The sequence below is a fragment of the Juglans regia genome, chromosome 2 (genome assembly GCF_001411555.2).
Source record: "Juglans regia cultivar Chandler chromosome 2, Walnut 2.0, whole genome shotgun sequence".
Classification (NCBI taxonomy): Eukaryota; Viridiplantae; Streptophyta; class Magnoliopsida; order Fagales; family Juglandaceae; genus Juglans; species Juglans regia.
Genome location: NC_049902.1, coordinates 36,382,239 through 36,397,405, shown reverse-complemented (window position 1 = coordinate 36,397,405; position 15,167 = coordinate 36,382,239). Strand labels below are relative to the sequence as shown.

Sequence of the window (15,167 nt, the reverse complement as noted above, 5' to 3'; positions counted from 1 at the left end):
AACTAGCAGCTAGAGTGGAGTGGATTACTCTGAACGGCAAGCCCGACTCTATTTTCTAACTGGGCAGAAAAGTATCGCTTTTTTGCCACAAATGAGACCATATTCAACATAGTTTTTTTTTAACCCATACTCAACATAGTTGGGTAAAAATATTATTTTTAGATATGAACGGTTACGGTTATTTATGGAAAATAATCACAATCAACAAGCAACATGTGTTTGGTATTATTGATCATAATAAAATTGCAAATAATATGATATACAACAGCTAAAACCGAACATAGTAAAAAAAAAAATACAACATGACTTACGATAAAATATTACATCCACTTTATAATAAAAAAAAATTATAATCTAATAAATCACATTAAATCACGTCAATTTTCTAGATGGACCACACATCTCTAAAAAAAACATGGGCTAATCACGAAATGAACTAAAAGTACATAAATTTGGAGCAAGTAGCGCATTGATTTGGAGATACATGTGAAAAGTAAAATTGTTTTTCTATTTTACAGCAGAGTAGTGCAATTTGAAAGCCTTTACACACTATACTATATTCATAGCATAATTTGATTTATAAAATTTAAATTTTAAAATTTATCTTATAAATCCAATTATGCCACGTAAATGGTTTGTAGTATAAAGACCTTCAAATATAATTATTCTTTACAACACCAACAAATAAGTATGTGTATATTAATAAAAATATAAAATTTCGTCATGCACCCTTTTTCCTTTTTCTGCAGAAACAGTATGTGACTTGAAGATGCTAATTTGGTTGTTTTTTGGTGTAATCCCTCGGGCCAAATATGGTAGATCCAACTCTCACATTGGTACTGCCCATTTCAATCTGCAGATAGCAGAAAACGCCATAATTAGTTGCAAGATCTCATTGATAGTGTTCCAGCCTTGCTAAGTACAATGCATTTTTATAAGCTGTAAAACTTAAACGACCGTTTACAAGATGCAAGAACAACATTTACCTAAAAAAAAAAAAAAAACAAGGATGCAAGAACAGCATGAAATGCATTTCTTTCAAGTTTTCAAGACAACCTTTTCTTTTATAGTTAAGTTTTCAAGATAATTTTTTTTTTTTTTTTAATTACGGGGAAACCACCCTACGGCAAAGCTCTTAAAACTCACCCATGGAACCTAAACCCCCGTGGAGACTAGCACAGCAACCCACTACCATGGCCTCCCACTTAAATTGCAGTTTAATCTCGAGGGGAATCAAACCTGTGACATGGCACACATGCACACAAGTTCGCCCTTACTACTTGGGCTATCCACGGGTGGATAAGTTAAATTTTCAAGATAACTAAGGGGTTGTTTGGATGTTGAGATGGTTTCATCTCATCACATCACACCTCAACATCCAAACATCACTCAAACTACTTCTCAATTTCGAATTTTCAACTTTTTTCATCTAATCATTACAACTTTCCCAAACTTCCAAATAGAACATAAAAAATAATTCAACTTTTTCAAATTCCAAAAAAACATAACATTAAATTTTATATTATAATAATATTTTAACTTTATAATATTTTTGTTTAAATTTTTCTCTCTCATTTCTCAAGATCTCATAAAACATCATAACTCAAACCATTTCACTATTGTTCACAAATCATTCGCTATTGTTCATAAATTTCTCATCTCATTCCTCAAGTATCCCCTAATTCAATATTCGATTGTAAAGTTCCCATTCTTTCAGAGATAATCCCTGGTCATTTTCAAATGTGCCCCAAGCATTTCTGAAGTGCATTCCCGGTGTTTCAAAACAATTCCTACAAAGTTTCTGTGGTTTTGTCCCCTTCTTGTAACCCATTTCTTACTTAAATCAATCCAACCAATGCCAACATTTCAAGCTAACTCCTGTATACCCGGGCTTTACCTATTTTTATGAATATAACTTCTTGATTACCTATACAAAAAAAAACAAAACATTTCAAGCTAACTATCTTATAGTCCAAGGACGGTTCCAGTCAGCACAATGCTTGAGGATTAAAATGTTCAGGAATCAAAAAGTAACATCTACTGCACCAAAAATCAAGGAATTCGAAGTTCATTGCTATCTTCGTTAGGAATTAACTATTTAACTTCGCCCCAAGATATAGCTTTTTTACCGCTAGCTCAAAGTCACCGGACATGCCCATTGACAGCTCACACTGCTGCTGCTCCATTCCAAGTGCCTTGCAAACCTCAATTCTACAGTTCGATAGTGTCTAATGCATCACAACACAACAAATAGCATCCAAGTAAATTAACTCATAAATAAAAACTCAGGGAAAAGAAATACAGTACGTGGAAATATATACCAAACTCTGTTTTCATATATCTGAAAACATAGTCCAAAATATAACGAAAGCACCACATAACCATAACTTGTAGCAAATTATGTGAAAACAAGAAATGATCAATTCATTCTTGTGCAGTGTCACTTAACAGTGTAAACCAAAAATTGCCACCTTGAAGTTCTCCGGAGTTGATGAATAATCTGGCATCCCTATTGTCATTAAGCCAGAGAACTCTAGATTCGGGCAGTGCAATTTAACATGTTTCACAAGTTCAACACAACCAGAAGGATCGACCCCAGATTTTGCTGTAAAAATATCACAAAAATCCAACTAATCAGCCATGTAAATTTGTGAGGCATTGTAAAATACAAATAAATACCACATCAATGCAAAGAGAAGCCAACGACTACAGGAAAGAAGATGCTATTTTGTGCAAGCAACCCAATGTAGATAACTCTGAATGTGAATATTATGCTGCCTTGGAAAGCAGCAAAGATACACTGGAAGTATCAAGATATGCTGACAGTTGACTGTATGCTGCCGCTAAACTTAAGTTTACAGGCTATGGGAATGTTTGGAGTTGAACAGGATGGATGCTCCAAAGTTGACAATGCGTAGCCAAGGTTACATTAGTTCACAAATGATAGGAAAACAAGGTTGTATAAGAGCCCAGACATCATAATATTTCAGGATAAGCATATGATGGTAAAAGGAGGAGTGCAAAACAGACGTTCATGAAATTCCAGAGCTGCTTCACATGCTTGTGCCTAACTAAATAACGGGGAGAACTTCTGTGAAAATGGATATATAAAAAAAAAAATCAGTAACGACTTTCTGTTTCACTCACATGCTTCTCCACTGGTATTCACCTGGACAAAAACCTTCAAAGGATTTCTCCCGAGGCTCGACACTGCACGCTCAAGATGATTTGCAATCTGTGAATTATACGTAGAGTAGCATTATCATTGTGAGTCATCCCAAGTAAATTTGTTACAATGTTAGCTTGTTTTTGCTTAAGACTACTAATATCACAATCTGAAACTCAGACAGGGCCATAAGAGAGTTATAACATGAATGAACTGGTTACGTCCATAAGTTTTGGAACGCATAATGCATGCACAATCCAAAAAAAGAAAGAAGATTTTGAGTTTCCTTTAATAAATACAAATTGGAAAGATTAGATCTTACGTGCAACAATCATACAGATAATGGGCTAAGTCTTTACCTTCTCATTATCTACGCCCTCAACCATTGCGAGATTTGGTACTCCAGCTGCGTATGGAAGTTAAAACCTTGGTTTTAAAACTTACCGTACTCCTCTCATGCATATTTAAATAACTATTCCTTGTAGAATGAGATAGATGGATAGATAGATAGACAGACAGATAACGGTGGTGTAACATGATTATCAAGTGGGGAATTTCTCTACCACTCTTCCTTATGCACAAGACACACACAAGCCTACACAGAGACACCCAGCTCTCATATGGAAAACAACATTTATCAGATTACTTAAAACCCTTTTGCTAATAGGTCTCTAAGTGCCCTTAAAATCCACCAAAAGTTAACAAAACCAAGGGATATTAATATTTACCACTTTTACCAGTAATTAAATCGGCGGAAACCGAAACCTATAATCCGAAATCTGTTACCCATACCAGAATATATACTGCTAATACAGTAATACTTTGTCTCGCCACATTTAGTTATTACAAAAAAAAAATGGAACTTTATCAATTGTAGAACCTCAAATTTATATTCCAACGAGAAAAATAAAACCAGGCAATGAAACAGAAGAAAAGAAAAAAGATCATACAGAGTAGGGATTTGATTTTGTTACTCTGCAAATGCCCAATGAAATGCCATTCTATGTCTTCAGGAAGCTACAGACAAAAAAAACAAAAAACAAAATTAAAGAGTAAGAAGCAACCTCAATTTAAACATAAAACATATAGAGAGAAAGAGACCTGAGGAGCTTTTTCTACAAATTCTTGAACGTAGTTCTCGCCAAAGCATCGGTGGCCAGCGTCATACACTTGGCGGATGAGAGAGACCGGCTTGGTTTTCGAGACCGCAACGACACGAACCAGGTCTGATGAGTGGCCCGACCTCTCCGCCGCGTGACGGACACGGTGCATTACCGATCTGAGAGCCGCCACAGCCGCGCCTTCAACCGCCGGAGCAGCCATGCGGCTTTTGGGAGTGAGAACAAATGTAGTAGAAAATACAAGGTCCGAGGCCAAGAGAACTAGATTGGGTCCAGTTCCGTTGTCTACTGTAAAAGACATACGTGGCATAAATCTAAATTATCTAATGGAAGTAATTGTACCTTTAATCCAAGTTGGGCCCGAGACCGAGAGCCCAAGAGTATGCTGGGTTGAAATTTTTATTTTTCCATTTTAGTAAATTTCTCTCCCTCACAGGTATTTCTGACGAAGAGTTCGGCCTACTTTGACTACATAAATAATACGAGATGGGATAAAAAAATATACGAGTAACAGTGAGATTATTTATAAATAGTATTGAAGTAATTTGAGTTAAAATATTTTATAAAATTTTAAAAATTAGAGAGAAAAAATTAAATTAAAATATTATTATAATATAATTTTTATTTTAAAATTTTAAGATTTTTTTATTTATTCTTTTTGTGTTCTGTTTGAAATTTAGAAGTTTGAAAAAGTTTTAATGATTATGTAATGTTTCGATAAAAAAGTTAAAAACTTCAGAATTTTAAATTAAAAAATATTTATATTTGAATGATATTTAAATATTGAGATGAAATGGTCTATGAAACCAAACGGAGCCTTATTCTTTATATTGTAAAATCAAGGGTTCAATATAAAATTAGTCTATTTTGTCTTAAAATGAAATTCCTCCACATTTTCTTCAATTAAAATTTTGATATTTCTGAATTAAAATATGTTTTTCAATTTAAAAAATATTGATAGAAAATAAAATAGACTTTTCATTTGATTTTTTAGTTTGTTGTTTGCAAAACTATTCATTCTTAGGGGTGGGTAGCGGAACCCTGCATCCCGCTATCCCGCCCCTGTTTGCCCCACCCCGCATGAGTGGGACAATAATTCCTACTGCCAAATGCAGGGGGTGGGTGACCTTGCTCGCATCTAGCCCCCCAGTTGAGGCGAGGGACGGACTGGACCCAACCCTGCCCCGATTTTCTCCCGCCCTTGTATAATATATATTTATAATATAAATATATATGTATTTATATATAAAAAAACGATGTCCTTTTTTTATAGCTGGGAGGATTTAAAACAACGTCGTTCTGGTATGGGATGTTAAGTCCTCCCTCATCTTGCGACTCCCCTTCCCCTGGCCCTGCCCTGACCCTCTCTCTCTCTCTCTCTCTCTCTCTCTCTCTCTCTCTCTCTCTCTACTCTGTCGTACGCACTACACCTTCTACTCCGTTATTGTCTATCTGCATCTCCGTCGCCCAAGGTAAGTTAATCAAATCTGTGGTTTTTTTTTTTTTTTTTTTTTAATTATAGAGATTGGAGGAATGATAGGATTATATGGAGGAGTTTGAGATTGTGAATTGTGTGATGTGAAGATTTGTTTTGTGCATATATTTTGATGTTTGTGTTATTTTTTTATGTGATTTTGTGATTTTAGGGTTTCGAAACTATAAATTAATTTAGGGTTCCAATCCAAAACTCTAAATTAATTTAAGAAAACCCTAAGTTACAAACTTACAAAGTTACAAGTGATTTGAGAATTGATTGGGTTGTTTGCTGAATATATTAATTGATTTGAAAATTAAAAATTGATTTGAATACGTACAATTGATTTGAAAATTGTACTTTATATTAATTGCTGAAAATTGTTGAGTATACAACTGATGTTAGTGGCTGTGAATCTATGGTGTTGCTGTGAATCTGTGGTATTTATGTGAATCATTGATGTTGTTGTGAATCTATGATGTAGATGTTAGTGACATGTTTTCATTTCAGATTTTTTATTATTTTGGGGAATCAGGAATGTCTAGCCCGGCATATTTTAATGATAACTCTCCTACCCCTGCTCTAACACCTAACCCTGCACCTGTCACTAATCCCACGGACCCTAATCTTAACCCTATGGAGACGGAACCTTGCTCTGCCCCAAGCCCACACAAAATAAGAAACAAATTTCCATAGTTTGATCTCACTTTACTAAACTAGAGGGTGATGACCCTAATAATGTCCAAGCAAAGTGTAATCATTATAGTAAACTCTATGGATGTCACTATAGGAAACATGATATATCATAATTAAATGTTCATTTAGAAGAACAATGCAAGAAAAATATAATATTAAAATCCTTATAAGAGAATAGTCAATCAAAACTAGAGTTTGGATAAAAAAAAATGTCAGATGAGAGCAATAGGGATTCAGTGTTGAAGTGGTATACTAAGTATGATTCCGATGAGTATAGAAGAAAATTAGCTTGTATTGTTATCATGGACGAGCAACATTTTCAGTTTGTGGACAAGAAAGGGTTCCAAGAATATTCTAATTACTTCGAATGTAGATTTAATCTTGTTTATCGCCGCACAGTGGCAAATGATATTAAAAAATATTACAAGAAAGATAAATATTTGTTGAGAGGTCAATTGGAGGGTCAAGTAGTTTGCCTCATTATTGATACTTGGACATCTATCCAAAAGTATGATTACATGTCTTTAACTGTGTATTTCTTTGATTGTGATTAGACATTACACAAAAAAATTGTTAAATCTTGTTAAAGTTTCGATCATAGGGATGAGATGGTTAGGAAGGTCTTGGAGACCGCAATAAAGGAGTGTGATTGACACAAGTTTTGACATTATAGTTGATAATACCTCGTTTAATGATATCGTATTGGGACATCTTAAAACTTATCTTAGAGAGGCAAATAAGACAATATTGGGTGGTGACTGTTTGCATGTTAGATGTGCTGCACATATTTTGAATTTAATTGTCACTAATGGTCTGAAGTATATTGATGACTCGATTGCACGAGTCAGAATGACTGTGAGATTTGTGAGATCGTCTTCTGCTAGATTGGATAAATTCAACGCTACTATAAGGAATGCGGGCATAACATCCAAGAAGTGCCTTTTGTGCTGATGTTTCTACAAGATGAAACTCAACATTCTTGTTATTGGAGGCGGCCCAAGAATATAAGTCGGCTTTTGAATTATTGGATGATAAAGATATTCAATATGTCAAATATTTTGATGAGCACGGAGGATTATGAAAGCCTATTGTGATGATTGAGAGGTTGTTGCTACTTTTGTAAATTTTTTTAGGCTTTTCTACAATGTCACATTGAGGTTATCTGGTTTTTTGTATCCTACATCCAATGATTTATGTTAGCAAATATGTAAAGTAAAAGAATAATTGGATGAAATGTGTAGGGATGACCATATTAGGATGCGGGAGATGACATTGATGATGATGGTCAAATATGACAAGTATTGGAGAGATTTGAGTAGACTAAATATTTTGTTATATGTGATTGTTGCTCTTGACTCCCATATCAAAATTGATAGCATGATACATGGTTTGAGACTTGTGTGCGGAAACGCATGGGTTGAGCTTATTGAGACAATGGTTAGAGAAACCATTGGTAAATTGTTTGATGAGTTTACCTTGATCAGGGGTGGTAATGCACCTACACCTACACCTACCCCCTCCTCCAGAAGTCGGGGCGAGAAAAAAACGTAGGTTGGCAAGGGGTGAAAGCCTCCTACTAGTTCGTCAATCTATGGAGACGAAATCGGAGATAGATAGATATTTGGCAAGGAATCTTCTCCAATATACACAAAAATTTGATATATTGGAATACCAATGCCGTAAAATATCCTGTCTTTGGAGAGATAGTCCACAGTATTTTGGCCATATCTATTAGCATCGTTGCCTCAGAGTCGGTCTTTAGTATTTGAGGGTACATATTGGATCCATTTTGAAGTTCATTGTCTGCTACTACTATAGAGGTATTGATTTGCACGCAGAATTTGATCAACAAGATGGAAATTCATGTTCCGGATGTTCTTGACTTTAAGGGGACTGATGAGGAGGATGGTGGTGATTAGCCTGGATCTGATAATCATTGATTTCATTTTATTATTTTGATTTATTTATATTAATTTCATCAGTATTAATTTAAAATTTAATCATTGTAGCAATATATGAGACAATGTTTACCTCTGCTGCAATATGATTTCGTGGTATCGGATCCACCATTGCCATTTGTCATAGGTTTATACAATTTGTATTGTCTCTTAATTTTTCTTTATATTTATATAATTTTTGTATCTAATTATTTTTCCTGTATTTTTTTAGTTTTTATAATCTTATTGTCATATGTGCAGTTCAATCCTAATCTCAAGACCCAAGCTCAAGGACTAAAATTCAAATGATCTATTCTCATCTTGATCCTCACCTCATCTTGATCAGACAGATTTTAGTTTGTAATTTTTTTATTTCTAATATATGTTTGTAATTTTAATTTTAATTTTTTGTTTATAATTATAATTTATTTTTCTATTAAATTGTTAATGTTTCAATTTTTATGATTCCACGATAGACATCACTAATTATATGTCTTTCCACCTTTAGCCACCCGCCCCAAATATCAACCAGTTCACTTAATTGTATTCAGTGATTCACTTATTTATAATATATAAATATCTAACACGTCTACAGGACCACATGTATTGATATGTAAGCACAAATAGCAGTTTTCATCTTGATTATCTAAGAAATAAAACCAAAAATCTTAAGTCAACATTACACGTACGGGCACTGTTTAATGGACAAGAAATCAGAATAAACGATCAGATCAAGTACCGGTTATCTAACTGTACAAGATATAACCCCAAAAGAAAAAAAGACCATTTATTGGCCAGCAGTCGACACACCCTGAACAAAATGTAATTAAAAAACAATATTTTATTATTTTCCCAACGGAAACTGCATGAAAATGCATGAACATACACACCCTAGAAAACTTTTTTTAAAATGACCACTAAAACATCAGCAGTCATGATGTTCTCGCACAATCATCATGTTAATTTGTGCTTCTGGTTTCCAATTAGTTGATGTGATGATTTGGTCTAAGTTCAAATAGCAGGGGCAGGTGGAGTACTACTACTACCGACTTTTGTTTTTGAAGTCGTGTCATGCACCGACGTTTCCTTGAATTCCCTTTTTGGCGCCGGGCGGGCGACGATCTGATATAAATTTGTTCCAAGTGTAAATCTCCAACCCCAATGTAATGGCTGCAAAAGCTACAAGCACTCCGATGTAAGCCCATTTCCAAGTTCCGTCATGGTCCAAAATGTTGATCCCTTGGAATATGTTCACAGAAATCCCAGCGAGCAGTAAATAGCCAAGAAGATGATGGTACATGTTCCAGTGCTTGCGGTAATCATCGTCCGGCTTCGGTTTTAAACGGAGCGCCAAAATCTAAGAAATTAACCCAAAAGATCAATATATATTGTACCAACAAAATTTATACAATACATACATACATATAAAAAAAACCAATATGTGATCGGAGCGTCGACCGAGCTAGAGTCGACAGAGACAGGTTAAGAGAGTTTACTTGTAAAGTTGCGAACGTGAATATGGATATACCAAGAAGCCGGTGGGTGCGAAAGATATAGTATCTTGAAGTATGCCCAAGCCCTAAACCAATGCCCCAGGCTGTGGTGCCAATAACATAGCCGGCTATCTGACACGAAACGTGAATATAAAACCACGTTTCCTCTCCATTAATCTTAAAGGGATATATCCTGCAGTACCTTGCGACAATCACACCAATGGGCAACATTACTCCCCACCCGACGATGTTCAGAATCCCATGCACCTACAATTAAAAGTACAAACCCATAATTAATTATGATCATGTCTAGTCCTTAGCATCAAATTTAACATATATATATATATATATATATATATCATGATCTTCCAGTTTATATATACACGCACATACATACATATAATTGAAAGCCAAAAAATGCATGCGATAGTTTTAATTTGAAAGGCTAATTTGCAAGTAAATTAATTAGTTTCTTACATGTCTAAGGTGATGCCGGTGTTGTCCAACGCTCTGTGCATTCCCGTTGTTCATGTCTAGAGTCTCGGTGCTGTCCACATTCTGAAGAGACGCGGCATGCATCATAGGCTGCCAGCCTTCAGCATGATGCCCAACTTGCCACACGTGGCTCAACTTTGAAACGTTGTAGTCCCGAAGAGGAAGATATAGCGTTGCATTTATGATCATGTAGCGCCTTTCTCCAATGTAATTTACTCCCATCCTTGAGAATTTAACGTCCTGCATGTTCTCTGTAGGCAGGAGCTGGCAACCGAGCTTGGTATCTCTGGTGATGTTATAGGTATTGATTACTAAGGATTCGTTTTGCTGTCTGATGCCTATGATGGCCCTAGTTCCAACCATCTGTGGCATCTTCCCCGGATTGACCCCCCAGGCCAGCCATCCCGTTTCACTGTGTAAACTGGCTCCTAAGATTATCTCAATCCGCGTCTCGCTGTGGTTGGCGCTGGAGACGCTCCACCCAAATTCTGCTCCTAATGTCGCCAATTTCTTGCATTGCGTGATGTTTATAGTCTTGGCCATTTCAGAGAAATGAAGACTACATGAAGAGGAGTGGGCAACGCTGAAGAGAACGGGCAAAAAGGCCAATAATATTGCCAGAGTTACAGGTTTTGTAGAAGAAGACATGATATTGCCTCAATTGTTTCCCAAGTTACTGCTCATTTGTGGTATGTCCCTATGAGGGCTTTATATATAATGTAACTCTTTATCCCAATGGTAAGAATAAAGTTCATTTCTAAAGGCATTAGCTTGCTGCTTTATTCTCCTTTGATGTTGAACGATATGATGATTTCAAGAAATGCATGTGCCCTTTGATATAACTGGGTGTGTCTTGATTGAGAAGCTGGCAAAGACCCGCCCAGGATTTACGCTTGGCATTTAGCTGAGAACATCAATTACTTGGAGGATAGTCATCCTCATATTCTAAAGATCATCATCATCTGGGTGGGGGAGAAACTGGCCATTTTACTAACTAATTAAAGAAGAAGCTCGTCATTTTGCTCTGAAAAGGGCGCAACTGCACTTTAGAAATCTGCCAACAAGTAAGAACGGATCATGCAAAATGATTGGCCCTGAACCAAAAAGTCATCTATATCCAAAGATACCCTACTGTAATAACAAACAGCTGCTAGCTGTAGCTTTCTTTTGATGCCTCACAGCCTCGGTATACTGCTGCTAGCTGCAGTTGTTCTGTACTTTCCTAGATGTTTAATGCATGCTTACTTTGTCAGGAACAAGAAAAAAAAAAAAAAAAGATGCTTTTACTGTATTAGACCAAATTGAAAAACAAAATGTTGGATATACAGTTGAAAAACAGAACTGTTTGTTAGAATAACAGAATTGTAAAACTTTCCTCCATGCTTTTCATTATGCCAACAGTGATCTATATATAGACTCTTACAAGAGAGAAAGGAAAGAATAAGTTTGTTATGCAACAGTAGAGAAATAACAGAATGAAATACAATTCGTAAAGTTCTATTCTAAGTGTTGTGGTTGCTCTGCTGTTGGTGCAGTGCCTTTTTAATGTTTATCTTAATGATCAGTGGAGGCACATAGGTTAATACTGTTGCCAATGAAAAGGTGTATATATGTATGGAATATTTGAATACTAGGTATGCAAGACAAACAGAAATTAAATCATAGGTAGTGGCAGCTTTTAGTTCGACACTTATAGACATGAACAAGCTATATATTCATCGCCCCCACTTTGGTGCAATGCAATCGAGGAACAAAACATATATATATTACATATATAGTACTTCCTGAACACTCACTTAAAAGTAGCTGAAAGACTCTTTTAAAATTAAATTGAAGTTTGTACGTACCACGCATACAGTTCAGTTCGTGTTTCATGTTTATGTGTAAGGGCCGGAGGATTGATGGTGAAGAACGTTTATACTTTATAGGTCGTGTTTCATGTTTCTGATCACTGTCTACATTTATGCTTTACCCATCAAACTAAGAAATCCTTCCTACCTTTACTTTAGAACCTCGTGGCAAGCAAATATTCCCATCACCGGCCTTTAACTTTCTTTCCTTTTTTGGGTACCCCTTGATGGTGCGAATGGTGTGATATCCGGAGAAGCACTGACCCGATTATAAAATTAGAAAAATTTTATATACCATACTATTATCCCATTATAAAAAAGATGTGATATATTTATCATTATTAAATGATAATTTATTACATACTTATTTATCATTTAATGATAATGAATATATTACATACTACTCAATATAATCAAAATATGATGAGAGTGTGATGTATAACATTACTCATAAAATTATGAATGGCCAGCCGAATGTTTAAGAGAAGGGCTATAGCTCCAAATACATATTAAAAAAATAAATTTATAAATTGATATTATTTTATCATTAGATCTATTTTATAATAAAAAAATTATAATCTAAAATATTACATCAAAATACGTTAGTTTGCAAAATATTTTTGTGAAATCACTTCGTGATTAAAGCATTTCTTGTCTTCCAATACTCACTTAAAATTATTTATTTCTTGAATTTGATCTTGAACTGTGACACATGCACTCGATTTTTAAATTTTTAAACATAATAAATGAAAGAGGGTAAAAATAAGTTACTGTTCACGTTCGCACTTCGCATAAAAACCTGTGTCTTTAAACATTTCCTTGTCAATAATTCTTTGTATCGGCCTTCATTTTACCAACTCCGAACACACTGAAACGTCTGAATAAGAAAAGGCAATGTAACTGAGGGCAGGCACTACACTGTTCTCATCTTCGGCCTGTACCTCAGTTTCAGCCTTCATTTTTCACTATGCTGGAGGGGTCTGAATGGTTTCTCAGTTTTTTTTTTGTTGTTGTTGTTGCTGTTGTTATTGTAAGAAAAGGACGTGACTCTCTCCTTATTACTTTATCCAACATGTTATGGAATGACTTTTTGGGCAAGGTTGGAATTAGAGCTGTAATAAGCAGAGTCAAGCCAAGTTTTGGATTGCCGAGCTCGACTCGATTCAAAATACTCGAGTTCGAGCTCGATCTTGAGATTTTTTTTTTATTCTATGTTTGAGTTCGACTCGATAAGCTTAACTCTTAACTCGAGTTCGAGTTCGAGTTCGAGCTCGTCCCACAAACGAGTTCGAGCTCGAGCTCGAATTGTTTATTTTTTAAATAAGATTTAATAATTAATAAAATGAATAAATGAAAAAGTTAATATTAAATTTATACAACTAACAAGTAGAACTTCTATTGAATTATAAAAATTTTAAAAAATCATAAATAATTAATATTTAACTAGTTGATATTTATCCAAAATAACAATATATTATATGTGTGTATATATTATTAATATATACACTTAATATGATAGTATATATCTATTTCATATATGGTTCCTACATACTAGTATATGAAATTATTAAATTTTATCGACTAATTATTATACAAATTATAAAATATACCTATGAAGTATATTTACTATATAGACATACGTAATTAGATTACATATTATATATTTAATTATAAAGTGATATGTTTATATTATTAGCTAATACATATATATGTATATATACATAGGTGTATATATATATTTATCAATATATGAATGAGTTTTAATCGAGTCGAGCTAACGAGTCTACTCGAGCATAAACAAGCGGGTTTTAACAAGCCTTAGCCGAGTCGAGTCGAGTTTTGTCGGGTACGTATCATTTACAAATCGAGCGGATATCTGCTTTCACGAACGAGTTTTTTTTTTTTTTTTTCATGAGTCGAGTTTGATTCGAGTTTAACCGAGCGGGCTATCGAACAAACTGGTTCATTTACAGCCCTAGTTGGAATTTCTCTTTACTGGCCAATAGTATTTCTGGACATATATTGGGCTTGTTAGTCAAGGCCCCAACAACCCTTGTTGTTGGTATAAAGAAGTCTTTAGTGCGATTAGGACTGATTTGGACATTGAATTGAGATGAAAAATCTCATCTTATCTCAATTGGGGGTGTATAGGAGTTAGAAACCGGTCAGTCGATGATAAAAAATATAAGAAATCGACGTCTGTCGATTCGATCTCGATTAGAACTAGGTTCAAACTACTAAACCGGTTGATATAACATATTATATCATAAGTAAAACGATGTCGTTTCATTTAAATGATTTAAACAGCGTCATTTTACACCAAAAGTATAGAAAAAATATATAAGTGAAATGATGCTGTTTGGTTTAATACACCAAACGATGTTGTTTAGCTCTAGGGTTTGATAACCCCTCCCTTCCCCCATCTTATTTATCTTGATGGATCTCTTTTTTCTTCTATCTCCTCTCTCACCCTGTAGCGTCGTGTCGCGTCGCGCCGTGCCGCGCCGTAGCCCTCCCCTCCCCTCCTCTTTCACGCCGCTTGAGTTTAGCCTGTCCCTTATCTCTCCGAGATCTATCATCTTTGGCCTATCCCTCACCTCTCTGAAACGTCTCTATGAGGTTGAGCTATTTGTCATTCAACTTCACGCCGAGCTCTCCAAAATGTCTATCACCTCTCATCTCTTCTGTTCACTTCTCATCTTGAGTTTTTGTTATGAATTTGTGATTTTTTTTTTTTGTGAATTTTGATTAATTTGTTTTGAATTTGTGACGTGAATTTGAGGATGGATTGGCAACCGACGGACCAACCATGGAACTGATTGGTATCGGCCGTAAGATTTTGGCCGGTTCTCTTTATCCCAACTAGCCAATTTCAGTCAACACCACCCCTTTAAAAAGCTATCGGTGTGGTTTTGATTTTGGACTGAAACCGCAC

General features: G+C 35.1%; 2 protein-coding genes across 2 annotated transcripts; both read right to left on the bottom strand.

Annotated features, from left to right (window-relative positions):
* Positions 1-443: 443 nt before the first annotated feature.
* Positions 444-4,573, bottom strand: LOC108984423 (pyridoxal phosphate homeostasis protein). The gene is made up of 7 exons (XM_018956381.2): positions 4,268-4,573; positions 4,117-4,183; positions 3,526-3,572; positions 3,148-3,235; positions 2,472-2,605; positions 2,130-2,228; positions 444-853 (listed from the first exon to the last, which is right to left on the bottom strand). The coding sequence occupies exons 1-7, from the start codon at positions 4,487-4,489 to the stop codon at positions 773-775; spliced, it is 738 nt and encodes a 245-aa protein (XP_018811926.1). The 5' UTR covers positions 4,490-4,573; the 3' UTR covers positions 444-772.
* A 4,435-nt stretch (positions 4,574-9,008) lies between these two features.
* On the bottom strand, positions 9,009-11,111 carry LOC108984414 (cytochrome b561 and DOMON domain-containing protein At3g25290-like). Its single transcript, XM_018956369.2, has 3 exons — positions 10,365-11,111; positions 9,891-10,154; positions 9,009-9,751 (listed from the first exon to the last, which is right to left on the bottom strand). The coding sequence occupies exons 1-3, from the start codon at positions 11,028-11,030 to the stop codon at positions 9,464-9,466; spliced, it is 1,218 nt and encodes a 405-aa protein (XP_018811914.1). The 5' UTR covers positions 11,031-11,111; the 3' UTR covers positions 9,009-9,463.
* Between the last annotated feature and the right edge of the window lie 4,056 nt (positions 11,112-15,167).